This window comes from Radiomyces spectabilis (genome assembly GCF_025331425.1).
Source record: "Radiomyces spectabilis strain NRRL 2753 chromosome Unknown BYT42scaffold_7, whole genome shotgun sequence".
NCBI lineage: Eukaryota > Fungi > Mucoromycota > Mucoromycetes > Mucorales > Radiomycetaceae > Radiomyces > Radiomyces spectabilis.
The window spans coordinates 1,383,897-1,411,707 of record NW_026251932.1 but is presented as its reverse complement, the minus strand read 5'-3'; the positions used below and the strand labels follow the sequence as shown (position 1 = coordinate 1,411,707).

General features: G+C 43.7%; 11 protein-coding genes across 11 annotated transcripts; 6 read left to right on the top strand and 5 right to left on the bottom strand.

Annotated features, from left to right (window-relative positions):
* The first annotated feature begins 1,668 nt into the window (after positions 1–1,668).
* BYT42DRAFT_572083 (VTC domain-containing protein) lies at positions 1,669–5,262 on the top strand. Its single transcript, XM_051568560.1, has 3 exons — positions 1,669–2,842; positions 3,356–4,998; positions 5,062–5,262. Exons 1-2 carry the CDS (start codon positions 2,058–2,060, stop codon positions 4,827–4,829), a joined length of 2,259 nt encoding a protein of 752 aa, XP_051423212.1. The 5' UTR covers positions 1,669–2,057; the 3' UTR covers positions 4,830–4,998; positions 5,062–5,262.
* A 658-nt stretch (positions 5,263–5,920) lies between these two features.
* On the top strand, positions 5,921–7,214 carry BYT42DRAFT_614538 (uncharacterized protein; the record flags this gene model as incomplete). The annotated part of the gene is made up of 3 exons (XM_051571867.1): positions 5,921–6,050; positions 6,121–6,675; positions 6,754–7,214. The coding sequence occupies 3 exons, from the start codon at positions 5,921–5,923 to the stop codon at positions 7,212–7,214; spliced, it is 1,146 nt and encodes a 381-aa protein (XP_051423211.1).
* A 1,799-nt stretch (positions 7,215–9,013) lies between these two features.
* BYT42DRAFT_360635 (uncharacterized protein) lies at positions 9,014–9,736 on the top strand. The gene has a single exon (XM_051563222.1). The coding sequence runs from the start codon at positions 9,105–9,107 to the stop codon at positions 9,543–9,545; it is 441 nt and encodes a 146-aa protein (XP_051423210.1). The 5' UTR covers positions 9,014–9,104; the 3' UTR covers positions 9,546–9,736.
* Positions 9,555–10,551, bottom strand: BYT42DRAFT_483803 (uncharacterized protein; the record flags this gene model as incomplete). The annotated part of the gene is made up of 5 exons (XM_051563723.1): positions 9,555–9,731; positions 9,806–9,910; positions 9,995–10,068; positions 10,143–10,217; positions 10,281–10,551. Coding segments are annotated over 5 exons (702 nt in total), but the record flags the coding sequence as incomplete, so codon positions are not given.
* A 201-nt stretch (positions 10,552–10,752) lies between these two features.
* BYT42DRAFT_360745 (inorganic pyrophosphatase) lies at positions 10,753–12,454 on the top strand. Its single transcript, XM_051563223.1, has 8 exons — positions 10,753–10,883; positions 10,970–11,080; positions 11,165–11,284; positions 11,352–11,565; positions 11,649–11,776; positions 11,841–11,938; positions 12,022–12,100; positions 12,194–12,454. Exons 2-8 carry the CDS (start codon positions 11,039–11,041, stop codon positions 12,260–12,262), a joined length of 750 nt encoding a protein of 249 aa, XP_051423208.1. The 5' UTR covers positions 10,753–10,883; positions 10,970–11,038; the 3' UTR covers positions 12,263–12,454.
* Positions 12,455–13,277: 823 nt separating this feature from the next.
* On the top strand, positions 13,278–13,700 carry BYT42DRAFT_496825 (uncharacterized protein; the record flags this gene model as incomplete). The annotated part of the gene is made up of 2 exons (XM_051564451.1): positions 13,278–13,406; positions 13,632–13,700. The coding sequence occupies 2 exons, from the start codon at positions 13,278–13,280 to the stop codon at positions 13,698–13,700; spliced, it is 198 nt and encodes a 65-aa protein (XP_051423207.1).
* Positions 13,701–15,475: 1,775 nt separating this feature from the next.
* BYT42DRAFT_572039 (Homeodomain-like protein) lies at positions 15,476–16,645 on the bottom strand. The gene has a single exon (XM_051568559.1). The coding sequence runs from the start codon at positions 16,481–16,483 to the stop codon at positions 15,818–15,820; it is 666 nt and encodes a 221-aa protein (XP_051423206.1). The 5' UTR covers positions 16,484–16,645; the 3' UTR covers positions 15,476–15,817.
* On the bottom strand, positions 16,646–19,358 carry BYT42DRAFT_572036 (Pre-mRNA-splicing factor of RES complex-domain-containing protein). The gene is made up of 4 exons (XM_051568558.1): positions 18,954–19,358; positions 18,206–18,921; positions 17,382–17,460; positions 16,646–17,308 (listed from the first exon to the last, which is right to left on the bottom strand). The coding sequence occupies exons 1-4, from the start codon at positions 18,996–18,998 to the stop codon at positions 17,102–17,104; spliced, it is 1,047 nt and encodes a 348-aa protein (XP_051423205.1). The 5' UTR covers positions 18,999–19,358; the 3' UTR covers positions 16,646–17,101.
* A 163-nt stretch (positions 19,359–19,521) lies between these two features.
* Positions 19,522–20,589, bottom strand: BYT42DRAFT_572035 (40S ribosomal protein S6-B; the record flags this gene model as incomplete). Its single annotated transcript, XM_051568557.1, has 3 exons — positions 19,522–20,176; positions 20,326–20,390; positions 20,497–20,589. 3 exons carry the CDS (start codon positions 20,587–20,589, stop codon positions 19,522–19,524), a joined length of 813 nt encoding a protein of 270 aa, XP_051423204.1.
* Positions 20,590–20,595: 6 nt separating this feature from the next.
* On the bottom strand, positions 20,596–23,123 carry BYT42DRAFT_572029 (uncharacterized protein). The gene has a single exon (XM_051568556.1). The coding sequence runs from the start codon at positions 22,741–22,743 to the stop codon at positions 20,920–20,922; it is 1,824 nt and encodes a 607-aa protein (XP_051423203.1). The 5' UTR covers positions 22,744–23,123; the 3' UTR covers positions 20,596–20,919.
* A 187-nt stretch (positions 23,124–23,310) lies between these two features.
* Positions 23,311–25,714, top strand: BYT42DRAFT_572028 (heat shock 70 kDa protein 2). Its single transcript, XM_051568555.1, has 4 exons — positions 23,311–23,391; positions 23,498–23,808; positions 23,904–24,008; positions 24,155–25,714. Exons 1-4 carry the CDS (start codon positions 23,345–23,347, stop codon positions 25,546–25,548), a joined length of 1,857 nt encoding a protein of 618 aa, XP_051423202.1. The 5' UTR covers positions 23,311–23,344; the 3' UTR covers positions 25,549–25,714.
* The last annotated feature ends 2,097 nt before the right edge of the window (positions 25,715–27,811 follow it).

Here is a 27,811-nt window from a genome sequence, read left to right as displayed (position 1 = left end):
ATATACCACGCGTACGTATATCACGTTCTAAGGAGACAGTTATATACTCACTTTGGTAAAACCAAGGTCAACACCGTCATCCATGATCAGCAAATACACAGACAAAAAAAAAAAGAATATTAATGGCTGAAGACAGTTGCAAGGCACGACATTGGTCCGTCCTCGCTGCAATAATATCACACAAAATTACGAATCCATTTCCAATACATATTGTACCGTACAAGAATTCCGCCGATAACATATCTCGATCACGAAACAGTAGTCTGTTTCACGAAACTCTTACTTGAACCAGGCTCTCTCTTTCTTCATCGAGTGATGATAATCATTTCTTGTTTTTTTACGGCATTCAAATAAAGATCAAGCTTTTATACAGTTTCTTGGGTTTTATTTTCTACCTAATGTTATTGGGGTCGACCTCTTTTTTTCAACTTGATAATTTGTTTACCAGTTGCTGTTGAATTACAACATGACCAAGTGGATCAGAACCTTTTTTTTTTCTTTTTCTTTTTGTTTTTTTCTTGTGACACCCAATTTTTCAGTGATTTTCACTTTCCGACTGTCGCAATTTATAATTTGGAAAATCACTTTACCAAATAAAGACACCAGAAAGGAAGAAAACAAGGGATCCTTTTACAGCGGGCTGTTCTAACATTTTGTTTGCCACAACACGGACTTTGTTTTCAGACGCTTGTGTACGCCTAGAGGACAGAATTGTTTATTTGAAACATCCAACCTGAATAATGGTAAGGCAAAAATGTACAGCATGACCGTGGTGATCCAAAAAAGAAAGGTCCAAATGTGAATCCGGCACACGGCATAAGCAAAAAAGAGACGTGTATGCATGTCGCAACTTGTTGTTAGAAGAGCGAATGTCTATTTCTGTGGAAAGATGACTAGAAGGCTTCTTTACAGTATAATAATAATAAAAAAAAAAAACTGGCATTGCATTGAAATTGAAATGACAAAAAGGGTTTCTTTCTCACTGATCCGCATCATTTATTACTTGCTTACCAACATGTTTTATTTATATCACCGTGACGATGATGAGAATGATGATGGATATGCGAGTGAATAAATTCTTATTGTTTATATTTTTTTCATCGTGGCTTGACAATGTGTGTGTACATACCCGGAAACGCCCATTACATAGTGATCAGCGTCCAACGTCAATAACCGAAAAAAGAGAAAAAACGGGAGTCTGAATATACAAATAAAGGGGCTGTGCAAGAAAAACCAAAGTGAGGACTTGCAAGAAGTGACCGAGAGGAACAAGCCCAAAAAAAGCCAACTTCAACAAGTCATACAAGACTTTAAACGAAAAAGATCCAACGCCAGGCCTCACGAGGATAAAGAGAACAAGTCAACTTTTTTTTTTTTTTTTTTTGGTTGTTGATGTCAATGGATGCGTATTTTTTTTTCCACCGGACAGTTCCATGTCATGTTGTTTTTTGGTGACATAGAGTTCATTGTGCATCTGTTATGCAGACCCAAAGTGCAAAAGAAAACCCCATCTCATCCGTCGTTCATCGCCTCCCTTGCGCCCAATCATTTGTTTTTTTGTCTCAAGAGAATCCGTTGCACGAATGCATCTCATGGTGGTACAATGAACTTTTTATATCTTTTTTCTTTTTTTCTATCAGACCCATCCTCCAAACTTGTACATGTTGTACAAAAACAAAAAAAAAAATTCAATTTATAAATAGGCCTCCACAAAGTTCACGATCCCCCAATAAGAAGTCTGGGTTGGCCAGTAATTTTTTTTTTGTTTTTTCTCTTTTTCCATCTCTTCAATCCCCTCTTTCCGAACGCCTCCTTCGTGTTTTTTGGTAGACCGCCATTTCTAAAACACTTTAAACGATCAGTTCCTCGGTTTTTTTTTTTGGATACTCTCTTCCCTTTTTTACTTCTCGTTACTTTTACTGGTTGTGGTGATTTTCTTTGTTTACCCTCTCTTCTCCTTGTCGTTTTTATTTTATTTTATTCCTCTTTGAACAATTTTTTTTGTCCGTATTCCCCAATCCCACAATTTTTTTTTAATTTTATCATAATACGATCGGATGAAGTACGGTCTAGAATTACAGAACAACATTTTTGCCCCCTGGCGTTTATCGTACGTAGCGTACGATGTGCTGAAACAAGAGTTGAAAACACGTCAACTGGACCACGCTTGGACCGAGCAGGATGAAGCCGACTTTGTTCATCTGTTGGATAACGAACTGACCAAGGTGTATGATTTCGTTAATGCGAAATTGGCGGAAATCGATGCTCGTATTCTATACTGTGAACGCACCATTCAGACCTTGCAAAAAAATCCAACCATGAACTCGGATACAAATTACAGTATCATGGACGAAGCATTGACCGAGATTTTGTTCGATGTCAACGACTTGTCTCGTTTTACGCGTGTCAATTTCACGGCTATCCAAAAGATCCTGAAAAAGCACGACAAATGGACAGGTCTCGATCTCAAGCAAGCGTACGTCCAGAAATTGCGAGAGAAGCCGTTGGATAAGCAGCGTTTCGATGTCGCCATCGTCTATATTTCTGCGCTACACGACATTTGTCGCAACCGGGGAAAAATCTCACCTGGCAACAGTGCCTCGGGCGGCGATCAAAATGCGTTTGAACGTGCCACCGCCAAGTACTGGATTCACCCTGACAACATCACCGAGGTGAAAGCTATCATTATGCTCCATTTGCCCGTGTTAATCTTCAACACCAGCAAAAAGTGGGAACCCTCCGATTCTGCCGTTTCCAGTGTCTATTTTGATAACCCTAACTTTGACCTCTACACCGGCCGTCTCCAACGTGACGAAGAAGCTGAAGCCATCCGTTTCCGATGGTAAGTGCCTTTTCTTCCCAACTCCGCCATCTTTTTTTTTTTTCTTGGGCGATGGAGGGTTCTTTTGTGGGTGTGGGGACGGAGAGAACATTGGAATGGCCATCTGCTTGATCAGCCGTCTACTTCTTCTTTACCTACTCTCCTGGTTTTTTTTGCCCCCCTCCTTTTTGTCCACCCCTGTGTTATTTTTTTCCTCTTTCTTTTTGGTTTTTCTTCTATGCTGTGGATCCTTTTCCCTTTTTCCCCTATGGCCGACCATTCCGAAAAGAGAAACAGTTAGGTGATCGGTGGGGCAGGCGGGTACATGGGATTGATCTCATCATGATACGCAATCTTTTTTTTTTCCCTTTTGAAAATTTCTCCCTTTTTCCTTCCACTTCCCCCCCCCCAAAAAAAAATGGGAAATGCTGGGCTCGGGCTGAGTGGACAGTGGTTCAAACTTCCATTTCGAGTTAGCCATATCATCTGTATTCTATTATTGACCTAAATTTTTTTTTCTTTTTTCTTCTGTAGGTATGGACCGTATGAAAGCAAAAATGTGTTCATTGAGCGCAAGACCCATCACGCTTCATGGTTGGACGGCGCTTCCGTCAAGGACCGATTCCGTATCGATGAAAAGAACGTAAACGCATTTGTGGATGGCTCTTACACCGTTGATCAGATTTGCAATGAACTTCGTGCCAAGGGAACCGACGAAAAGACGATCAACGATGTCCATTTCATTGGCAGTGGTGTACAAAAATCGTTCCGAGAAAAACAATTGGAGCCCATGCTGCGAGTGTTCTACAATCGTACGGCGTTCCAGTTGCCTGACAGTCAGCGTGTGCGTATTTCCTTGGATACCGATCTTACTTTTATTCGTGAAGACGCACTGGATGGTCATCAGCGTCGTCATCCTCCCCACAACTGGCGTCGTACCGATGTCGGCATTGATCACCCTTTCAGCTATATACCGGAAAAAGATATCTTGCGATTCCCTTATGCAGTATTGGAAACGAAACTGCAGAGTCATTTGGGTCAAGAACCCCCACAATGGCTGACATCCTTGATCGAGTCCCACCTTGTCCATGAGGTACCACGGTTCTCGAAATACCTGCACGGTGCATGTACGTTTTACCGTGACCGCTTACCGCTTTTGCCTTGGTGGCTGTCGGAGATGAATGTCGATATCCGCAAAGCGCGCCATGAGAACATTGGTCTCACACGATCCCGAAGTTTCAAACCGCTCATTGACGGTCGTTACCGTCGTGCCATGATTGAAGAGAAGGAACGTGCGAACCAGCAAGCCGTCGTCGATGGTGTGGCGAGCCGAAGCAGCAGTGCCACCAGTGACAAGACCGCCGCCGAAGACACGGGCAAGGATACCCCGACTCCCTTGGGCCGACGCCGATCCATGTCGATTGACGAGAAAAAGGCCGCCGCATGGAAACCCATCAGCAACAACTCCGATAGCAGTGTTCATCGACATCAAGATTTCACCGCCATCGAACTGGGCACACGCAATGCACAAAATGCTTCGCTTGTCCAGCCTCTGTTACCGCGTGACAAGTCCGCCCCTCACGATGTCAATGATCCTTACTACAATAACAACAACATCAACTCCAAGCGTATGTCGAGTGGTTACTTGCCTGCGCCCATTGGCAAGTTCTTTAGCAGTGATTCCAGTCGACCCTCGACAGCGGTAGAAACCATGTCCGACGATAAGAAGCCACGCATGAGTCTCGGTACCCCCGTGGACGCTGACGAAGAGAATCCTGGCAAACCGAAACGCCACAAAGTCAAAGTACGAGTGGAACCCAAAACCTTTTTCGCCAACGAACGTACCTTCATTTCGTGGTTGCAATTCTGTGCTTTGCTGTTGACGGTCGCTTTGAATTTGCTCAATTTCGGTGATTCCGTTTCCCGCATCGTGGGCGGTATCTTTATCGGGTTGGCTGCAGCCGTAGCCATTTATGCACTGTATCGATTCGAGAAACGTGCATGGTAAGTTCTGAAAAACCCCTTGGGGACGCAAATGTAGTACCAAACAAAAAAAAAATGAATCGATGCTCATCATGCATTTTCTTTCTAGGATGATCAATCGTCGTGTGGATGGTCGTTATGACGATTTGTGGGGACCTGCTGTTCTCTGTTTCCTTTTGGTGGCCGCTCTTATCGTAAGTAAACGACTTCTTCTTTCTTGGTTCAACAGCTTATTAAAAATGAACAATTGCTTTTAGGTCAACTTTTACTTGCGATTTGGCCCGCAAAGCGAAGCAACTACTGCCGCAGCGAGTCAAATGCCTCCCGGGGCATAAGACGCTTGAAAAATAACACACCCACATCCATCGTCATGTTTCTTGTTGTTCTCTCTCTCTCTCTCTCCCTCTCTTCTTGTTTTTTTTGTGTATTTCCATGAGGTTTCTATCTTTTGTGCTTTTGCTTCCAACGAAAAAGGGAAGAGTGTCATTGTTCGACATTGGATTCTCGGTGGCTTCACAGAAAAAAAAAAAAGCTTTGTTATATCCATTGTTCCCAAACTTTCACTCGTGTTTTTCTATTTAATTCCTCTTTTTTTTTTTATCCGTTCATCATATACAATGCTATTGCATTTCATGTAATATAACCCAAAGGTTCCAGAGTATCCATGGAGAAATGAATTGATTCTTTTTAAAAAAAATAAAAATTGATGCCAAACCACATGATGTGTCTGTAACAAAGGGTCCAGCGCGGATTTAACCCTCGAATACAGTAAGCGATGAGAGTCAGCATGGATGTATCTTGGGGAACATTTGTTATGGCAGATCCAGATGATCGTTTGTATTATTTCGCATTACATTTTGACATGCAAGAAGGCATCGAATGGAACAATCGATGATGCATAATAAAGCACGTTATGCGTTAATATCCCTTCTTCCATGTCATGCAACATTTTCAAATGCACATCGACTGATCCCTCACCTTTGTCTATAATCTGCGACAAAACCGGCCAAAGTCACGCGAACCAACATGACCTTCCATTTTTGGGAAAGAGCCAATCGGCCGTCCTTGGTTTTTTTTCCCCTATTTGTTTGCCCTCTCTTTTGCAACCGGTTCAATATGGGGGGTGGCTCACGTTCACGCAAGAGAGACTTGGCACGATCCCAAGCCAATCGTTCTTATGATGAAGCATTGCCTTCTTCCTCTGCTATTTTGGAAACTATTTACTCTGTGGTGGGCTTCCTGGCAGGTACGTTTTTATGCAGCTGAGAGAAACGTCCATTGACGCGCATCATGCACTCACGCCTTCAATTATACAGACATATTTAAAGGCTCGTTGTTTGTGTTAAAACCCGTTCTTTCCGTGATCATGGCATTGGCGATTTTTCTGGCCCTCTCAGGATATGGCTACCGGCTATTTTCCAACGTGTTTTTGGAAACGGTATGCTCTTTGCCTGTGGTAGGACCTCACCTTCCAGTATGCCGCTCTGTACTGGAGCCTATTCCCGACTTTTCGCATTTGGTCAAAGTGCAGGAATCATTGTATGAAAGTATGATGTCCCAAACCACCCCTGACACCATCTCTGCCCTGGAACTGAAACAGGTCGAGTTGGCGACGCGCGATCTTCAAATGATGATCAAGTATTCGCATCTCGCCAGTGCGGATTTGCTGGAAACCAAACTCACGGATTATTTGGTGCGATCGCGAAGGTTTGGTAAAGACATTCAAAGCTTGCAAGCACAGACCAAAGGCGTGCTTGATAACCTCATCACCTACAATACCTTTACTCTGCGAAAACTGTCCGATGTGGAACAAAAAAAATCCAGTCGTCAAGAACTACGCGTCGTCTATGAGAGTGCCATGCAACTAGTTGGTAGGTTGGAGACGGAATACATGAAGACATTGATGGTTGATTGACGGACATGGGCTTTTTTTTTCATGCGTTTTATAGAAAAGGAAGCGCGACGATTGATTTTGGCCATTGAAAAAGCACAAACCTCGCTGAACCAGCTGGAAGAGGATTTGTATGCCATCCAAGAAATCTCCATGCAAGAACAGAGCTATCAGCGATCCGGTAAACCGCATATCCTCGCCGATCTCGTCAACATCATTCGCGGCAAAGGATTACAACGTCCACTCGTAGAGGAAAACATGCAGTTGTTGATGCGATTTGATATTGAGCGAAGCATGGCGTCTCAAAAGTTGTTGATGATGTTGGATCGAATGGAAGCGTTCCAGATGGATCTTCAAGAACTAAGAACCCAAGTCATTGCGCCCATTGTCGTGCCGGACATCATTCCCCTGGAACTGCACATTGAAAATATCGGCAAATCCATCGAACGTCTAAAGAAAGGCAAAGTCATTGCCTGGGAAGACCGTCAACAGATCGAAGCCCCTCTTGGTCCCGACTAACCAGTCCAACAGCACGTTCTGGAAGGCCCTCATTGTGGCAGCCTCACGTTTATTTCAATTCTCCTTTTTATTCAGCCAATGTCTTTTCAGTGGCACCGCACTTTTTTTTTTATGTAGATATCATCCTATTTTTTCTTCATTGTTGTTTTTCTCTGCTATTACCGATTTGAGTACGCAGGGCTTGTTACGATAGTTTGATTGGCTTCCGTGAAGTCTCCAGGCCAGGTAGGCGTTGAAAGCAATGGTTTATTATTATTATTGTGATTCTCCTCTCTGTCGCTTGACTCTGTGTATATGTTATGCTCTGTTACGTGGATATTGTGCTGCCAAATAAAAATACTTACTCCGATCAAAGACATTGTACCATGAAAATATTGATGAATTAGTACCGCGCTTTGACCCTATGATGTGCATCACGATCTTCATGTGTCCTGTCGGAGGTCTATGTGGGTAACACGAAGAACCTTTTTGTTGATCTCATCTATTTGCAGAAAAAAAAAGTTTTTTTTTTTTTTTTTTTTTTTTTTTTTTGGCATCACAGGAATATGAGCGGTAAAACCATCAATCGAATACAACAATGTCAACCAAAGTTCCCGACTCGTTTCACTTCGGTTCTGTCAATATGGGCCAATTGTGCAACCATGCACTGCAACTCATCAATTCTTCCATTCCGGAACCAGTGAGGAGTATCATTTTATGTTTGCATTGGTATCTGGATCATCTTCGCACCGATCTAACAGTAAAACGATCGAGACAGCTGTGCTTTTGCAACAAAAAGATACCTATCAGAATCCGTGCTCGGAAAGATTTTTTTTTTTGTTTTTGCTGTTCGCGCTAAGTACACGATCGTTGCCAGATAGTTTATTGGTATGCGCCATTGCCATAGTAAAAATAGCGGTCATGTTCATAAAATGCAAGAGTGAAACATAGGTTGTAAAAGCATAAAATAATCATACATGAAAAATGAAGGATGCACCTCTGGATTTGTAATGAAGGGAAAAAAAGTACAAACGAAAAAAAGAGGCGGATGACGGTGGATGAGGGCGAATTGAAAGCGAGTTAGGCAAGACCTTGGTAACAAGGGCGTCCTTGCAAGACGAATTTCCAGGTGGGAATGAACCTGGGCAAGATATCGATATCGTAGACTATGGGGTTCTCCCATTCGGGATCCATGACAAAAGCCATCTTTTCTTGTATCATGACACGAACGAATTGCTGGCCGTGCAATGCCTTTTCCTGCAGTAAACATTCGCGCACGTTGCCAGATTGCGCATGCTTCCACAGCTTATTTTGGTTCTTGCGACTGAACGCTATCCATGGCACATCCTCAGGTAATTCGGCAAGGCGGAAACACCAGGTAGGGACCGCCACCGGTCGTTTGGTCCATGCAAGCCATGACCACAGACATGTAAAGCGCCGCGATGAACGTGATTTCTTCTTGGGCTGTCGAGATTGAGGGATCGAAATATACTTTTCACTCGTCATAATTGATTTGTCTTGTAGATAGAGAAAATAAAAAATTACTATGAGCAAGGATAATAAAGAAAAGAGAAAGAATAATATTTACATTTTGTCAATACAAAAAAAAGTGGGATTGTGCAAGTAAATAAAGAAAGCAAAAAAAAAGTACGATATCATTTTTATGGAGAGGCTGTTTGATCCCGTGCATTGGATTGTCCTACCGTGCAGTGACGGTGTGTAACCACAGGGATATCCAAAAAGAGGCAACGAGGCCCACCGTGGTGAAAAGGAAAAAAAAAGCTAAATAGTCCGCAAGTCTAGATTCATGCCTTCGCCACCTTTTCCATATTAACATTCGCATGGAATTGGATAAAGTGGTGGATCTTTTCCCGTTTGCCTGTTACCACATTACATATTCACTATCTTCCCATGACCCAGGTATCGTCATTATCGGCTTTATTGGTCGTCTTGGGAGACGCATTGGTGATACAAATGCAGATGTATGAAAAAAAAAAGCATGTCAAAGCTTCGTTGGGTGCAGGTAATCCAGCCTGCTATTTGTTTATTGTTTTTATTTCTTTCTTTCAACCCAGAATATCGTCCAACCAAGCTTCGTCATCGTTTTCGTTGACTGTGGGTGTTTTTGCAACGGGTTTCCCTGGTCGTTTCAATGAGGGTTTTGCAGTGTTGGGCTTGGACGGGTTCCTTGAAGATGAAGCTAACGTTGATATCGAATCTGCAGATGGCTGTACAGGTGAATTGTCGAGTGCCAAGAGTTCATCTAGATCTGGATATCCGGGTCGATCAGCGCTCAGACACTTAATGGCTGCGGTTGGGTTTACCTTTTTCATCATTCTCTATTTTGGCTAAAGCCGGGGGTATCACGCGATGATTCGATCCATCGTTCCGTAAATAGATACCATGCTGCGATGGTGATTCTTTGATTTCGGTGACCATGGGTGATTTGAATAGGACGTAACCCTTGGCGTTCTTTTGAAAGGCAGGCACAATCGGTTTCTCAAGAAGAACGGGGACCTGGTTGAGAGCCGTATCCACCTGGATAAAAGGGTTGCGGAAAAAATATAAGGTTTGGTCGTTGTTCAGAGTTTGTTATTCGTTATGGGACGTACCATGACTTTATCTTCACTCCTCAGATCCAATAATGTACTTGTATCCAGCGCCTGCAAATCTCCTTCGAACATATCAAAATTGATCTCCAGCATCGATCGATAAATCTATGGTGCACAATGTCATCATCCAAAAAACAAGATGAGCCATGCATGAAAAACCGGCCGCTGACTTGGGAACCCCCATCTTACATCTTCCTGCACAATCGCATCATTGTCCCACATTTGCTCTTCCTTGAACTTGAAATACGCATTTCCAGAAGTCTCTTCTGTTTGGTCCGTATAATTTTCACATTAGTTCCTGTCACCGTTAAGCCAACAAATTGGCATTGTGTCTCACCTGATTCATCCAGCATAGCGACGAGATTGGTCGTCTCACGATCGATACCTAGTTCAGCGTCTTCCTCCAACTCATCTATGCCACGAAAGAGGCATAAACAACAACGACCTATAGGCACACTACGTGTATAGAACCCACCTTGTAACGTGCGTTCTTTATACCGGTCAACATTGCTAACAATTTTCCGCCTTGAAAAAGACGATGAAGCGGGTTTTTCGGAATTTGCGTGCGACGGAGGTGGCAATTCACCGTTTCGTCTTCGAATGGCGGCAATACTTGTGCCCGTATCACGAGCACGGGCAGAACGCCGTCTTGCTTCTGCTATTTCGGCGGCGGTCGCGTCCCCTTGATGTTTTTTACGTTGCTGATATCGACGTGAGTCTTTGGCTTTATGCTCGTCGGGACGCATAGGTGGACTATGAAATAGAGAGCGATCAATGGGAGGGAAAAGAAAGCGTCAAAAATGCTGCCCAACAGCTGAGTTTGGAAAGTGACTTGAGAAACTTTTTTTTGGGATTGGCCGCCCTCTCTCCCAAGGGCCTATCCATGCATTTCTAGTCGACCCGGGCGGTGTTTGTTTTTTGTGTGGTTTTTTAACACCTGAACGTCCTCCGCCCTTCCGAACTTTTGCACTTTTGCACACGCCAATCATGATTAAGCGAGCCTTGTCAACGGTTGTTTCCAGTGTCAAGACAGTCAGTGTCGGCACCCCGTTCACAGCCAGTCATCGCATCTTCTTTGGTAAGTGACATCCGGGAGAACGCATCATGATTTTCGTTCCTTGGATCAGAGAAATAACATGATTTGTCGGCCTGCGCCCAGAAAAGAACGGCCATATTATTTCCCCTTTCCATGATATCCCACTGTATGCCAATGCCGAAAAAACCCTGTTCAATATGGTGGTGGAAATTCCACGCTGGACAAACGCCAAAGTCGAGGTGAGTGCATGAGATGGATTTTTTTTTCTTGTGTATTTGCTTAGTCATCGGGATTGTTCACTCCCTATCGTACCATAACCACAGATCGCCACAGACCAAGATTTTAATCCTCTGAAACAAGATGTGAAAAACGGTAAAGTGCGGTTTGTACGCAACTGCTTCCCTTACAAGGGTTACATTTGGAATTACGGTGCTTTGCCTCAGGTATAAACAAGAATTAGGCGAGTTGTTATGTGGAATGATGCATTGAAGATTTTTACGGGCTTCGTAGACATGGGAGGATCCTACTGCCAAGCATCATGAAACGGGTGCTCGCGGTGATAATGATCCGATTGACGTTTGTGAGATTGGGGGTCAAGTCGGATATCCTGGACAGATCAAGCAAGTGAAAATTTTGGGCGTCATGGCATTACTGGATGAAGGTGAAACAGATTGGAAACTTATTGCCATTGATGCCAAGGATCCACTTGCCGATCAATTGCACGGTAAGCTCACCACGTAGAAAATAAAAAAAAGGGGGGGAGGCGCTTGCATATTTCGTGGCGGTATCTGACAGTACATTTTTTAGATGTGGAGGATGTGAATAAGCATTTCCCTGGATTGATTGAAGCGACCCATCACTGGTTCAAAATTTACAAGATGCCTGATGGTAAACCGGCCAACGAATTTGCATTTGGTGGAGCGTGTAAAAACAAGGTATTCAGTTGGAATCAGATGTTGCGAAGAAGGAAATGGATCTCAGTCCCACCATGATATGTAGGCCTACGCGATGGGCATTATAGAGGAAACACATGAAGCGTGGCAAAATTTAATTCAAGGCAAGATCCCATCCAAAGGTGAAACCCACAACATTAGCGTGTAAGTTGTTTTGAAAGCCGAGTCTCCTGAAGCGCGTAGAAAAAAAATTGATGCTTATCAACTTCCCAAATTATTTTCTTCAGTGCCAATGTAACGATCGGAGCGTCTCCATATAAAGTAGATCAACCGTTACACGAATCTGAAATGGTGGATCAATTAAAGGTAAATGGGTGTTGACCATGCGCTCATTAGATATAAACGGGATAAGAGGGTGAATTGTCCATGCGCATGTAAAATTGACTTGGTTTATGCTAGACTCGAGAAGCAGAAACGCCTGCAACACCGGACGACAAATGGTACTATTATGTCAAAGCACACCTTTAGAACTCGATTCACTGTAACACCATGGCGACACAAATTTATTAAACAGTTTGGCGGTCTTTTTTATTTTTTATTTTTTACCAATGCCTTTTTGTATTTCATCTTTTGTTGTTGTTGTTATTCCTTATTGTTTTCTTTTCCTTTCTTTTTCTTTTTTCGTCAGACCAGTACTTAATTTGGCTGCTGAGAGGATTGGAAGGATTCTGGTTTCTTTGTTCCTTTTTCTTCCTTGATACTCTACTTTTTCATATTCTCTGCTTTTGTAAAGCGAGCCCATTCCCTTCCTTTGACCCATTTTATGCCAGTCTAATTATCTTGTGATGAGTCTTTCTACTTTGATCACCTTTGCTATCTTGTTGAAAAAGGTGAGTTTTGGGGTTTGCTGTGGTCAATAAAAAAAAGGGAGGAAATTCATGGTGCGTTGCCGTATACACCGTTGTCGTTGAAACAAAAAAAATGTGGTTGGATGTCCGAGGCGAGTGCACAGGACAACGGGGTTTGCCAGCGACATGACTGATGCATGGTCCATGTTTTGGTCACGTAGATTACTCGCCGACATTCTGCCGTGAACCCTCAAGTAGAAGACGTGAATGCACCGCTGGAAGGACTGGAACGGCAATTTGACCATGAAACGGACACGGTAGATTCACGCTTGAGTAGCAATAACAAGTGTACGCTGCACATGAAATCGAGCTGGGAAGATGTGACACAACAACTCAAGGTGGTGAAACGCTTGTCTTCCACGAAAAGTTATCGTGTCTCGATCGGTTCACGGATAAGCGCGTCCAAAAGACCCATTGACGAAGACGAAGGTGTTACTCTGTGTGTCATCAAAGGAGATGACGCTGAACAGGACAACAAGAGAGAAACAGAAAAGAAAATCGCAATGGAAGAAAAACAAACAGAAGTATCAGCCGACGCTTTGACCAGTGAGATTCAGCCTACCGTTTTGATTCGCGATTTTGCATTTCCGGTCACATCCCCTCATCATTGGCACGAGCCTGTGCAAGAACGACGCATGTCATTATCCAGCGCAGATTTCACCGGTTGTCATGCCCGCGCATTGTACGATTTTGTCCCGGAAACGGAATACGAAATTGCCATGACCGCAGATCAGCTCGTGTGGGTGCAGTACCGACAATATCCCGTAAGTATTGCTTTTTTTTTCTTCCCACGCGATATTCGAGAGACAGAGGAGTTTGCACACGACAAAATTCGTCATGACTGCAGCTCATGTCGCTAATGGAAAAGAAAAACACATTAAAAAAAAAGAAAGAAGGAGGAAAAAGAGAGAAAAGAGGAAACAGAAAGCACAAAAATACACACCCATCAAAAGGATAATTTCTCACGTAACACGATGATGAATGGATAGGGCTGGCTTGTTGCCGATGTAAATGATGAAACGGGACTGATCCCCGAATCTTATGTGGAACTCCTTTGACGATCTTTCATCTCATATCCGTTTCGGCATTTATCTTTTTTATTTTTAAACTATTTTCCCTTGTTTATCTGTGGACTGGATCCCATATTCTATGACTTAACCTTTTTTTTATATTCTCCTCCATCATTATAACTTTCTATTCTCTTTTTCCCTCTCCTTTTTTATAATTTCTTATTCTATGATATTCCATTTCCTAAAGGAAATTGCTACACAATGAATGACCATCTATTTTCGTACTTATTCATCGGACTGATGACCGCGAAAATTCATTGTAGATCTGATGCCAAGACCGATATAGGAGTTGGACAAACATTATAAAGGAGGAGGCTGATTGGAGGTTAAACTTTGTCGATGCTGATTTACTGTTTGCACGTACCGATCAAGGGGGGAGACATCCTATAGGAATGAGCTTACGTTTTTCTGAAAGGAGATCGGAAAAGGGGGAAACATACAAAAGCGACACCTTGGTTATCGCTTGTCATTACAGACAAAATATCCTTACTTGATACAAATGATTGCTCCCAGCCATAAACTTAAATCGGGAAACACTTTTTTGCAGGGTCATTGATGAAAATCAGGACATCATCGTTAAGGGTGGACAAGAATTCATAACAAGAATATGAGGAGATTCATTTATTCTGATGTGTTCTTCCTGAGAATGTCTGTTCTCATATTCTTCCCCACAAATTGCACGACCTTTGTTTTTCAACATGGATGACTCGTACGCGCTCTATGATATGTTTGTGTTAAAATAAAGAGTCTATGCAAAAAAAAAAAAAAAAAAATACCAGGGCGAATTACTGTTCTACACAATTTTGGAACAATTACATCATATTTTCGCAAAGAAAAAGGGCGCTGACGAAAATGTTTGTGTTATGCACTTTATATTGATTAAGTGATGTTGGTGAGTTGCGCTAAAATAACACAGCTTAATATAATATGCAACGGATAGTAACTTATTACAGTAACTGCTACCATGCCTTTGTGTTTGTCTTGCATTCATTCAAACGTCTGATTCAAATATATACAATTCTGCCATTAAATACACCAGTGAATCGGGAAATTGGCATCCTTACTCTGCAACAGGGTCTGTAATATTCGCAGTTACAGTAAATCATATTCGCCTTTCGAGCAAGTCGTTACATTTTTCTCTTCAAAATTGACAAGATGAGAAAGGTTCTAATTTGGTTGTCGTCGTCGATTGGGATCTTTGCACTTCGAGAATACTTGTAAAGATTATTTTAAACCTTCGCCTAAGCGGATTTGTGACAGCACCAGAATCGTCCTAATATTTTGTACGCGGAAACCTTTGCTTCTGGTACAATTGTAGGTGACTTGTCGTTGACAAGGATGCGAACATCACCTTTTAGGATGCACATCAAGCTGTTCACCGCGTCAGCGTATCATCATCTGCGTGTTGATTGTTTTCGATTGCATGACCACTGGATACTTCCAGAACAGTCATCCGTCAGTGGAAACTCTATTTCTTAAAGAGGTAGTTACTTGGGCGTACCTTTTTTTCTAATTACCAGGTCTTGCGCCCATGCAAATTTGGAAAGTACGCTAATTGACTAATTATGTTTTGCTTTTCACAACAGACGACCAACAAAGCCACACTCTACTTGTCAAAGCAGCCCATTTTCCGGAAATGTTACTCAAAATGGGAAGGGCCCATCTCACTTGCCGCACGGTTGTTTGTCTTTGGACTACTGTCACAAAAACAAAATACTTTCACTAACGTCACCTAACCAAATTGTGTATGGACTTTATTAATGTGCGTGTGTGTATGCTCCATTGTGAATGTGAATTTATTTCGTATGTTAACGAACGTATAGAAAATATGTGTGTGCTCGCTCAGAAAGGTCGTGTAATGCAATATAAACAGATATAAAGATTAAACGAGGCATAAGTGGATACATAAAGCAATAGAAACAGAGAAAGAAAGAAAGAAAGCAAATATGAATTACGTGCATATAAGAAAGATTACCGGCAATATAGAAAAAAAAAACGTAGATACAAGGATAATAAAAAGAAAAAAAGAAAGAAATGCATTGATATGGGAAATGAAATTGTAGAGAATGAGAGGATGGATGGCGGTGGAAAAAAAAAAGAGGTTTTTAATCGCGGAAAAGAATGGTATCCGGAGACGTGGGGCTGGGAAAAGAAGAGGTCATCGATGCGGGACTTGGAGGAAAAGCTGAGACGGGAGGTAATCGAAGTGGAGGCAACGAGATTCGTTCGGGACGTTGGTGCGTAGAAGGACAGCTGGAAAGCGGTGGAAGATGAGGAATGCTGAAATTCACGGTGGGAGGCGTCAAAGGAGGACTGTGGTAAGCCGCAGTGGATGTATACATGGTATCAGTGCAACGTCCATACAATGGACTGTGAGAGGGGGATACTTGTGCTTGTGCTTGGCTTCGACCACGCGTGCGCAAAGATTGACGTCGATTTTGGAACCAAATTTGCACGGTTCGAGGACTCATGCCCAACTGTTTCCCGAGTTCAACACGCATTTCGGTGGAAGGAAAGTAGGTTTGACTAAAGACACGGTTGAGCACGGACAGTTGAGAAGGGGAAGCTCGTTTACGCTTGGCTTTGAGTGGTTGATGTTGATCTGATGCCGAGCATAAAAACGAAGCTCGCTCCATGGATGGCGCGTAATGGCTGGTGCCATCATACATCTTTGTACAACTCGATCGTGACATCTCCGAAGTATATCGCGAAGCTAAAAAGAGATCGGAAATTGGAGGCAAAGTACAAGAATTCGTAGCAGAGATCATCATGGTGTGGGTAGATAGGTATGGTTTTTTTTGGGTAACTAGTGTTTTTCTTTTTTGGCTCGCTTAATATTATCTTTTAGAGTCCCTTTGGATTGATGTTGTTGTTTTTTTTGGTGGCCCAAAAAATAAAAAGAAGAAATGAAATGAAAGTGAATAATTCATTTGTTGAGGGAAGGCCGAGGTCCCTTTTTATATATGAATAAGAAAAAATGAGGAGGGGACCCAAGTTTTTTTGTTTTGGGTTCTCCGAAAAGTTTATACTGTTGTCTTATCGATGTGTTGCCGATCTTCGTCTTTACATTACTTACAGTCTATTGACAAGCCCTCTTTTTTTTTCCAGGAAGAGGCTCTTGGCCTTATCCCCTTTAACTTCATATAATTTAAAATAGGAGAAATGAATAACCCTAAAAAACAAAATAGCATACGAGAAAGATACAAAAAGAGGAAAAACGGGATCAAGGGATAAACCCAAAATCATTTTCTTCAGCGCTTTTCAACGCGGGGGACCTGTTGGAGCGGGTCGCAGGCAAGCAGCGGAGAACAGGCAAAAATGATGCGAATCCCGACACCTTGTGATCTTCACACAAAGGATCTCAAAAAAAAACAATATTTCCAGCTTTATTACATGTCTTCAGTGGACCATGCATGCGCTTCGGCGGCTCGCGATTTCTTTTGATTGATTTGCAGTAATAACTGATCTTCGTAACCGGTCGATCGATCCACGCCATCCCAACGGTATCCTGGCCGAATCATAAATCGATTCGGTTTCCATGCACCTTGATAAGTCGGTCGAGTAAATGCCTTGCCTTTGCCTTTACTAGGCTTTTTCTATAAAGACACATGTCAACAAAGAAAGTTTAGACGTTTCCTTAATTTTTTTTTTTTGGAATTGCTCCTTTACCGTCAAGAACCCCGCAGCCGGATCATTCCATCGCTCTTGTTCTCGCAGTCCCTGATTATAATCTTCATCATCCGCATACCTAAACAGAAATAATATCATCAGTATTTCCATGAACCATCATATCGCTTTTTTTTCTAATAGTTGTTTCACTCCTCAAAAAAGAAAACAAAACCAACCCTCCTCACTCCCTGGCTTATTTACAAAGATGTCGCCCCATATTCTTGTCTAGACACAGACATTGCCATCCTATCTCCTTTTTACGCAGTGATTCATCTCTCTCTCTCTCTCTTTGTCTTTCACTCTCTACCTTTCTCAGGATCTAGTTATCTTTCCCTCTCTCGGTTGAGCAACTGGCCCTGTTTTTTGCCCGTGAGCCTTTTTCTTTTTTTTTTTCATCTCCCCTTGTTTCCCCCTTTCGGTTCGAAACTTGGCCAAATTTCACCTAGCTAACCAATAATACCAGCGATCCACTCAACATAATCCATCTCTGCTGAGTTGTGCAACTTGGACTGAGTGATGGAAAAAAAAAGAAACCAACATCTCATCTTTCTCTCACTGTTTCTTTTCTTCCTCCATCGATCTCTTGGTATTGTCGATTTCCTCTCACACAAACCTCTTTTTTTCCCTTTTCTTGCTTGTTCTTTGTCCAGCAGCCGTATCAACTAACCACCTTGGATACTGGCTCATCCATCGAGAGAAAGAGAGAGAAATGGTAGGATTGCTTGCGTTTTTTGTATGGGATCCCCTTTACACTTGTTTTGTGCGATCCTCAACTCCCAAAAGGATGAATGAAGAAACATAGTTCAAAGCCACCGTCTCCTTACCTTGCTAATGGTTTGGACGACTCCTCTGCCAAGCGTCTCTTTTCTTCTTCGGCTTCAGTCCGTTGCACGAGCCCCTTTCCCCATTCCATCTTTCTTGCTTCTGCCTCCATGGCTTCCTTTTTTGCTCGCGCCTCCTCAGCTCGTTTGATTTTCGGGTCTACCTTGCGACCGGTGACATCGCGATAGATGGTCTCCGCGTCTTTTCCGTGGGACTCCTGTTTCAATCGATTCATCATCTGTCGCTCCGCTTCTCGTGCCCGTTCGGCTTCTGCTCGAATTTCATGACTTGTCAATAATCCTGCTTTCTGTCCACTCGACATCTTTGGCACTGTGTCTCCTCTTGGTCTTCCTCTTCCTTCAGATACAGCAATCGCTTCTTGCAATTCCCTGGCTCCTCGGCTTCCTCCTTTATTGAACTCTTCTCCTTGTTCGCCTACAACAACAGGAAGGTTCTCTTCATCCTCGTCCTCGTCCTCATCTACTGCTTTTGCTGTTGTCTGTGTTCCTTCTTGGATCGTCTGCCAGTTATCACCTCGCCCTCGAAACACTCCCTCGGCCTCTTCCGCAGCTGCTGCCATACGCGCTTCTTCTTTCTCCCGTCGTTTTCGGGACATCTCCGATTCATCCACGACACGTCGAAATCCTAATTCGTCCTCATCGACCAATGCAAGGTTGCCTTTACGCAGCTTTTTTACAGAACTAGTACCCGATTTCTTCTTTTTTCGTTTTTTGCTTGAATCGTCATCACCGCCACCGAGGTATTTCGCAGCAATATACGCTTTCGTTGCTGCATCACCGGCTCCTCGTGCGAGATATTTCTGTCGAATGATTTCGTCTCGTTCCGCTTGATCCATCAGTTGATTTGTGAGGTATGCTGTGAGGGTTATTGTGTTGGTTAAAGCTGAGAATGGTTGGTTGCGGTTTGCTCTCCTTTTTGGGTGGATCCCACCTGTGACTACGTTTTTGGAAGAAAAAAAAGACCGCTTGCTTCAAGGGCATTAATAAATTGGACACGTCGCGCGTAAAACACCAAAACACTTGATCTGAAAGCTAGCCTCATGATGCTTTGATAATAGCCATCAGACTTCTAAATACAATATGATTCAGACACTGCTTTTCTCCGTTCTGAATCCTCTGTGTACACCATCATTTAGGCTTTTTTTTTTTTTTTTTTTTTTTTTTTTTGGCGAAAAACGAATTGCAGTCTATTATCAATTCTTCGATCTATTGCATAAAAAAATAGTTGCATGGAATATGTATATGATCTTTTTTCTTTTTTCTCTTTATGTATATAAAACAGGATACATGTGATGTTTTTAAGCCGAGGCAGACTTTTGCATGGAGGAAGTGCGACGTCTTTCCAACTTGCGTTCCTTGGTTTCCTTGACGCGCTTGGCCAAGAGCTGCTTGTATTCGGCTTCGGCTTCGCGGGAAGCTTCGGCGCGTCTGCGCTTGATAGCGATTCTGTGTCTCTTGCGCTGGAGAGTGATGGGGGTGACAAGACGCTGGATCTTGGGAGCCTTGGTGAAGGGCTTCTTGTCGGCGTTCTTGGGCTGGATCTCGCGACGGATAACGTACTTGCGAACATCGTCGTCCTTGGTCAAGTTGAAGAACTTGCGGATCTTGGAAGCACGCTTGGGACCGAGACGCTTGGGAACGGTGGTATCGGTCAAGCCGGGAATGTCCTGTTCACCCTGCTTAACAACGACGAGGGACAAGACGGAAAGATCGGACGAGACGATGCAACCACGGACGGACTTTCTCTTGCGCTCACCGGTGCGGCGAGGACGGTAGCAAGAGTGACCCTTGCTCAACAACAAGCGAACACGGTGGGGCAACAAAACACCCTGCTTCATGGGGAAACCCTGCTTGTCGTTACCACCGGAGATGCGGAAAACATAGCCCTTGAATTCATCACCAAGAGAGTCACCGGGAACCTCCTGGGCCATACGCTTATCGTAAAAGGCACGACTATTATCCGTAAAGCTGTATTAGTCCTCCCATCTCATTTCGTAAAGCGCTATAAAAAAAACCCTCATTCAAAACAACCCCCATTACGTAGAAACCAAACGTAACCAAGGGCCTGAAGATTCTTGAAAGAAAATATGTTAAAAACTCACAGACGGCGCTCATCATCGATTTCGATCAACTTTTGGCAGCCAGTGGCTGGGTTGGCGATGTTCAACTACACAAGCAATATCATGAGTCCCATTGGTCAACTTCCGCAATGTCCACCCATGATGTCCATTTCTGGTCCCATTTTTCATCAAGGTCATTTCCAGTCATTCCACATGAAAATGAGAGGTAGCCTTGAAGGTCAGAGTCTGTTTCCTTTCTAAATCCTCATCCATACCATCGATCCATTCCACCGATGATCCATCCATCCTGTTCCTAGTTTTGCCCCTTTTCCCGCGTCGTATTCTTTCACGTGAAGCGATAGATACCTTCATAGTGTCGCTGGAAGAGAGAGAATCGGTCACTGCGGGATGCCCATACTCGCTTCTGGGCCCCCCTTCCACCACCGGCCCCCACCGGTTGGTTTGGTCTCTCCGACTGCCCGAGGCGGAGTCTTGAAACTCATTTATTGAATCTCCCAAATGTGGAAATCAAGTCACACCAAGAAACGAATCACTGACAAGCATAATGTCCCTTTTTCTATTGTCATACCAAAAAAATAAAAATAAAAATAAGATGAATGGGATTATATGCATGCTTTATTGCCGCAGGTCATCAAGTGAGTAAGTATGTCGAAATGTAAAGCGGTTATTCGTCGGGGATGCATGATGAGAAGAATTTAGGCCTCGCCACAAGACCTGAGAGGATGCAGAAGTGGAGGGAGATGCAGGCGGAGCCAACGAAGAAGAGTCACGGTCATGCATTTCACCATGATTTTGAAAATGCTTGGGAAAAGAGGAATGGTCGGGATTTCCATGAAAATGCGAATGCACAGCATGGATATCAGAGGGCGCCGAGACGGGGAGAGACATTGATGGCATGGCGGCGCAGGCTTGTTGAATGTGGCGATTGAGCTCGACCGCTTCGTTTATTTGCACATAAGGGTAGTTGGCGAGCAACGACTGAATGCAACGCAGTTTATCACGGGTGACAGCGGCAATTTCGGGGGTTTCAAAGACACAGTGACTGAGCAGAATCATGACACAAGGTCGCATCAAATGCAAGATGAATAAACAAATGCACATCCGCATACTTGCTGCATACTCAATCACCATATCCGCAAATCGGTTCGCGGCTTTCACACTGCTCCGGATAGCTAGAAATTCCAGCGTTGTATTCGGCGGTTTGTGTTTCGATAGTAAGCATTCGTACATCTGTGCCTTGGCCGTGCACAGCTGACCTTGAAGCAGTAAGCCTAATTCTACGCACAGTGAGTCGGGAACCTGTTTCCAGTTGGCATGAATAAAATGGACCGGCAAGTTTTCATCCCAAACCGACAATTCGTACTCCAGCATTTGAATTTGCCTTAAAAGGGCCGAGGCCGTCCAAGCCAATTTTAGTGTCTGTGTCATGCGTTGTCGGATCGTTAATAATTTGACAGCGTAGATACAAAAATCCAGACAGTAACCAACATCAGCCCCTTCGTCTGGTAATCTGCGCGGAAATGGGACTTCACATTCGGCCCACCGCGCCATGACAGGTCGATTAAATTCAATGGCGATCCACAGGTTAATCCAGTACGCCGACCACCACAACCGTCGATCTTCTTCTACCAAACGATCATCGTCCATGAAGGATTTGGGCTTGCACTTATTTAATTCCAGATCTTGAGCCATGCGTAAAACCAAATCGCAGTAGAGGAACATCTTGTGCGGGTCTCGATGGTACTGTAAGTGGTATGAGATCAGATGCAGCAGCGCACGGATACTGTTACGGCTACTTTTTGTGTAACAATGGTCCAACAAATCTTCGGCCTGTTCCAAGTACCGGGGCCCTTTGTCACTTTTGATCGGATACGGTGTATCGTCGTGCAAAAAATTTTCGTAATAAAAAACATACGCCCGCACGGATTTGGCAAGAAACATACGTTCCTGCTGCTCAGCAATCGGGAGTTGACGTATTTTGTCGAACGAAATCAGTTCCACCAAACGAGGCGGATCCACCATTTGGTACAAGACAAAGCTACGAAAATGACGCGTAGTTAAAACCATTTCTAACCAGGTGACTTCGATGGGATCTTCGATATCCAGCGAATTCATGGGATATGGCTCTGCCACGATCGGTTCGGGGCTGGACGATTGCCAGGTGAAATGCTGTCGACTAAACACCTCTTTGGCATTTTGCTGGATTTTCACGGGATCAAGTCCGCTTAAAAGGACCCGGACAAAATGCTCAGCTTCTTTGATATCCGTTTCAATACGTAATCCGGAAGGCGCTAGACTGAATTTGGTCGCCTGTTCACCGTCTTTCAAAGGACAGGTCTCCTTAGTACGTCGTTGACCGGTTGGAATATGAGCCGCAAATGGGGTCGAGCGTTTTTCGGCCGCCACATCGAGTTTCCGCAACCGTTTTTCGATCTCCATGATCTTATGCTCTACATCATTGTCTGTACCAACCGTACAAACCAATGCAGCAGCGGTATTATGTACAGTCGCTGAAGAAGCTAATCCATGCAAGCGGAAGCCAGGAGCGGAACGGCACTTTCATTTTTATCATCCATCACTATTATTATTAGCTGACAGCTGAAGCCCAAAAAATAAAAGGGGGGATGGTATCTCCCAACCAACGCACCCACTTACAGAAGACGATGGAGTAGATGTGGGTTTGACAATCTTAGCTTGCGGGCAATTCATAAGCAATGAGGATAGTGAAATCGCCCATGGAGGAGTGACAACGGACGAAACTGGAGAAAAAGAAAGAAATAGAAGCAGAGGAACACGCTAGCCGTGTGTGCTGCCATAGGAGCCGTTGGAATAGCGGCCTTTGAAAATAGATGGGGTCCCTATCGATCCCCCCAAGCCAAAAAGGTGGCTTTTTTTTTACCGTGACGTTGTCTGCGGAGATAAACAGTCCTAGTGTGCCTGTTGACAAATTTTTTCGAAATATAATTTTTGAGTCACTCGGTGGCCCCGACGGATCTTTCCTTTTCTCCCCTTCCTCTTTTCCAAGTTTACGTTCACAATCATGTCTGTCGAATACGAAGGAGCCATTGGTATCGATTTGGGTACTACGTAAGCCATCGTTCCTATTTGGGTGAATAGCCCACAGCGTCTCGAAAAATGAAAAAGCAAGCATCAGTTACGGAAGGATATTAAATTTTTTATTGTAATCATTTAGCTACTCTTGCGTTGGTGTTTGGGAATCCGAGCGTGTTGAAATCATTGCCAACGAGCAGGGTAACCGCACTACCCCCTCGTACGTCGCTTTCTCTGACAGCGAGCGCTTGATTGGTGATGCTGCCAAGAACCAGGCCGCTATGAACCCCAAGAACACCGTCTTTGATGCCAAGCGTCTCATCGGTCGTCGTTTCGATGATGCCGAAGTTAAGGCTGACATGAAGAACTGGCCCTTCACTGTCGTCGACCAGAACGAAAACCCCTTCATTCAGGTCGAATTTGAAGGCGAGACCAAGACCTACTCTCCTCAGGGTAAGCATTTTTTTTTTGTTTTTTTCCCAAAAAAATCTTTTTTCTTATTTAATTTCCTCGGTTTTCATTGGTGTTCTGACGTTGAAATTTTTTAGAAATTTCATCCATGGTCTTGATCAAGATGAAGGAAATTGCCGAAGCTAAGCTCGGAAAGAAGGTCACCAAGGCCGTTGTTACCGTCCCCGCTTACTTCAACGACAGTATGTATTAAACAATGATGTTATTGGGGGAGAGACATGGATTTGGCGGGGAAAAAACTTGGGATGAGTTTTTTTTTCCTGTCAGTCCTGCTCCTAGAATAACAATTAAGAGGGGCATTGTGTGACTGATAAAAACTTTTTTCAAGGTCAGCGTCAGGCTACCAAGGATGCTGGTGTCATTGCTGGTCTTGAGGTTCTCCGTATCATCAACGAACCTACCGCTGCTGCCATTGCTTACGGTTTGGATGCTAACGACAAGAAGGAACGTAACGTCCTCATCTTCGATTTGGGTGGTGGTACCTTCGATGTCTCCCTTTTGACCATCTCTGGTGGTGTCTTCGCTGTCAAGGCCACTGCTGGTAACACTCACTTGGGTGGTGAAGATTTCGACAACACCCTTGTCAACCACTTCGTCCAGGAAATCAAGCGTAAGCACAAGAAGGATATCTCTGGTGATGCCCGTGCTCTCCGTCGTCTCCGCTCTGCTTCCGAACGTGCGAAGCGTACCTTGTCTTCTTTGACCCAGACCACCGTCGAAGTTGACTCTCTCTTCGAGGGTATTGACTTCCAGTCCAACATCACTCGTGCCAAGTTCGAAGAAATCAACTCCGTTGCTTTCCAGAACACCGTCGAGCCCGTTGAACGTGTCTTGAAGGATGCCAAGATCGACAAGAAGGCTGTTGACGAAATCGTCCTTGTTGGTGGTTCCACCCGTATCCCCAAGATCCAGTCTCTCCTCGTTGATCTTTTCGATGGCAAGGAGCTCAACAAGTCCATCAACCCCGATGAGGCTGTTGCCTATGGTGCCGCTGTCCAGGCTGCTGTCCTTACCAACCAGGCCGGTAACGAAAAGACCCAGGATCTCTTGTTGTTGGATGTTGTCCCTCTTTCTCTCGGTGTTGAGATGCAAGGTGGTATCATGGCTGTTGTTGTTCCCCGCAACTCTCCCATCCCTTGCCAGAAGACCAAGGTGTTTACCACCGCTTCTGACAACCAGACCACTGTCACTTTCCCCGTCTACGAAGGTGAACGTTTGATGACCAAGGAAAACAACATGCTCGGTGAATTCTCCTTGAACGGTCTCATCCCCGCTCCCCGTGGTACTCCTGAACTTATGTGTACCTTTGACTTGGATGCCAACGGTATCTTGAAGGTCACTGCCCAGGACAAGACCACTGGTCGCAAGGCTGATGTCACCATCTCCAACTCCACCCGTTTGTCTGCTGCTGACATTGAACGCATGGTCCAGGATGCTGAGAAGAACGCTGAAGCTGATAAGCAGCGTGAAGCCGCCGTCCAGGCCAAGCAGGACCTCGAATCCTATGTCTACCAGGTTGAGAACAACATCTCTGACCCCAACGTCAACATGAAGATCCGTCGTGGTGACCGTGAGGCTATCGAGACCGCTCTCGCTGAAGCCATGGAACTCTTGGACATGAACGCTGATGATGCTTCCGTTGATGACCTCAAGAGCGCCCAGACCAAGCTTAAGCGTGCTTCTACCCGTGCTTTCGCTCACGTCTACTCCCAGCGTCGTTAAGGAGCCTCTCTTTCCTTGATTGCTAGCTTTTTCTTTATATTACTGTTAAAACACACATTTATCATTGTATAGTGTATCAAAAAATGAAGATTCGAAAGAATTTTGTGCGTTAGATTAACCATGTCTACAAAAAACAATTAAACGAACGTAAACTGTTGAAAGACAATATAGAGCTTGTCAATTTATTGTATATGTGTATTGGTTGCTGCTTTCTTGGGGAAGGAATGGTCGAGTGAGAATCAATTTCACAAACGAGATGGTTGGGTGTTTGGTGATCGGCGCCAATTGCCCTTTTCTGACAATCTCACGTGGATCGCATCTTATCAGGTAACGATCAGAAAGTCGTTGTCCATGGAAACGTTACTTGGAACCGACTCATGTATCTAAGGAAGCCGTGAGACGTGCTTGCCTAGCTATATCATCAGGAGAGACAGGTTTACCAATAGACGGTAAGCAGTGACACTGTCAAAATGGTGTCGGGGTGCAAGCATTCTGACAAACCTCGCAAATACAAGCGGCCAAACAAAATAGATCAAATCGTGGCTTGCGACGACATGCCGACCACTGTTGTTGATGAATATGATACTCTCTGGCGCATCAAATTATCGCAAAAGACGAGGAAGTTCCTTCTTTATCAATGCTCGCGTGGTCAATACTTTGCCGATGCAACGGTGAATTCAATTCCTTGGTGTCGGAAAATATTATCACGCCTGATTCCAGCTGTTTCTTCTCCAGGTTCATGAAGATTCTTGTCGGTTAACATATTCACCAGTTCCTGTATGATTCACTCACACTGAGCGAATCGGTGGCAAAAAAAAAAAAAAAAAAAAAAAAAAAAAAAAAAAAAAAAGACCGACGCCAGACAATCTGCATCAACAACGTCGAAAAATGACAGCACATCAGGGTTGTTCCCTGTCAGCAAAATAGAAGTCAAAAGATACCAATGGCGGATCCACATACTTCACTTACCAGTTATTGCAACCAATTTATGACAATTCCTCCGTCCCGTGTGAAGTTTATAAAATCATGAAAACCACTTTATCATGGAGGATTCTCGGAGTTGCAAGCTCTGGATAATGCAGTAACTGGTTTCAGGGCTTGGTAACTGAATTTTCTACAGCACATTTTTTTGTCTGACACGTCCTTTTTATGTGAGCATGCCATCAATCAAAAATATTCTACTTGCTACCCGCCTTAATTCCAGAATCATCAAACTCGTAGATGATCCCAATAAATTATTGCCCTTTGCGCAAAGAGGCATCGGAATAATCATCAGAGCGGAAGGTATGCATTTGGAGCAAAAGAAGCGAAAGCTCTGTCGTTTGGGTTGGAGCCGATAACGTTTGGACGCAAATTCAAAATCTGAGTATTCACACGCACAAATTGATGGCTCGAAATCGATTTGCAAGTCAATGAAATTATCAGGTGTTAGTTCGCCGGAGCACATATCTCGATCTATGCCTTAATAATAATAGAAAAGGATTCTCAAGAAAATAAAACAGGTGCTCATGTCAATCTGAATTGGGATGATTATGAAAGAATTTAGAATAGTAGAGAAAGATGACTGGAATGCTTTGATGTCTCCACCTTGGAATTACTGTAGCTATCAAGGCCAAAGCTGGTTTAATCAGGTCGTCATATCTTGATACCGGATTTGATATGGTTTTTAAACCGATAGCATTGTATGCAGTCAAGGTCATGAAACAAGCGGGTGATCTATGACTGCTTTGAATGTTGGATGCAAACCCAAGCGTGGTAATATGAAACAAGTATGGTGGTAGAGAAATAGGCATTTCCAACGAAGGTTACGGAGATCCTTACTTGGTGTCTGTTGTTGCCGTGGTTGAGAGGCAATCACATTTTTTATTTCACTGATAATTCCAAGACCTCAAAGAAAATGGAAATCATTCGATAATTTTACGGTATCAAAAGTTCTACGCATAAGGTGGCAGTGCTTTTATTAGAGGAGAATTTAATGCGAAAAAAGTAAACCAGGGAAGAAATTGAAAATGAAGAAAAAAAAATAGTATCCTTGACCTTCAGCTATGTGTTGTGACGGGAGACCCCCAACCAACAACTTGGCTGAGCAAGTTGTTGTAACTTGTTCCCCTATCCCACCCCCCGTCCAACTTATAGCTATACCATGGGCTCGGGAGCCGGCTCGTCTGGTCAGAAGCCTACAAATGCTAGTACCACTGCCGTACAAAAAAATTAGTGCAAAATATATTAGTATCCTCAAAACTGCCCTACAAAAATGTTAGTA

Excerpts from the sequence above, each read along its gene's own strand:
- BYT42DRAFT_572036 (XM_051568558.1), bottom strand. The coding sequence starts at position 18,998 with ATGCAGCAACGAAAGCGTATATTGCTGCGAAATACCTCGGTGGCG. Across the intron at positions 17,461-18,205 it reads TCGTCCAAACCATTAGCAAG|GTATGCGGATGATGAAGATT; the intron begins GTAAGGAGACGG and ends ATTTCTGTTTAG. Across the intron at positions 17,309-17,381 it reads CGGCTGCGGGGTTCTTGACG|AAAAAGCCTAGTAAAGGCAA; the intron begins GTAAAGGAGCAA and ends GTGTCTTTATAG.
- BYT42DRAFT_360745 (XM_051563223.1), top strand. The coding sequence starts at position 11,039 with ATGGTGGTGGAAATTCCACGCTGGACAAACGCCAAAGTCGAG. Across the intron at positions 11,285-11,351 it reads ATTACGGTGCTTTGCCTCAG|ACATGGGAGGATCCTACTGC; the intron begins GTATAAACAAGA and ends CGGGCTTCGTAG. Across the intron at positions 11,566-11,648 it reads ACTTGCCGATCAATTGCACG|ATGTGGAGGATGTGAATAAG; the intron begins GTAAGCTCACCA and ends TACATTTTTTAG.
- BYT42DRAFT_572039 (XM_051568559.1), bottom strand. The coding sequence starts at position 16,483 with ATGATGATCTCTGCTACGAATTCTTGTACTTTGCCTCCAATTTCCGAT.
- BYT42DRAFT_572028 (XM_051568555.1), top strand. The coding sequence starts at position 23,345 with ATGTCTGTCGAATACGAAGGAGCCATTGGTATCGATTTGGGTACTAC. Across the intron at positions 23,809-23,903 it reads CAAGACCTACTCTCCTCAGG|AAATTTCATCCATGGTCTTG; the intron begins GTAAGCATTTTT and ends GAAATTTTTTAG. Across the intron at positions 24,009-24,154 it reads CCCCGCTTACTTCAACGACA|GTCAGCGTCAGGCTACCAAG; the intron begins GTATGTATTAAA and ends ACTTTTTTCAAG.
- BYT42DRAFT_572029 (XM_051568556.1), bottom strand. The coding sequence starts at position 22,743 with ATGGAGATCGAAAAACGGTTGCGGAAACTCGATGTGGCGGCCGAAAAA.
- BYT42DRAFT_360635 (XM_051563222.1), top strand. The coding sequence starts at position 9,105 with ATGACCCAGGTATCGTCATTATCGGCTTTATTGGTCGTCTTGGGAGAC.
- BYT42DRAFT_572083 (XM_051568560.1), top strand. The coding sequence starts at position 2,058 with ATGAAGTACGGTCTAGAATTACAGAACAACATTTTTGCCCCCTGGCGT. Across the intron at positions 2,843-3,355 it reads GAAGCCATCCGTTTCCGATG|GTATGGACCGTATGAAAGCA; the intron begins GTAAGTGCCTTT and ends TTTCTTCTGTAG.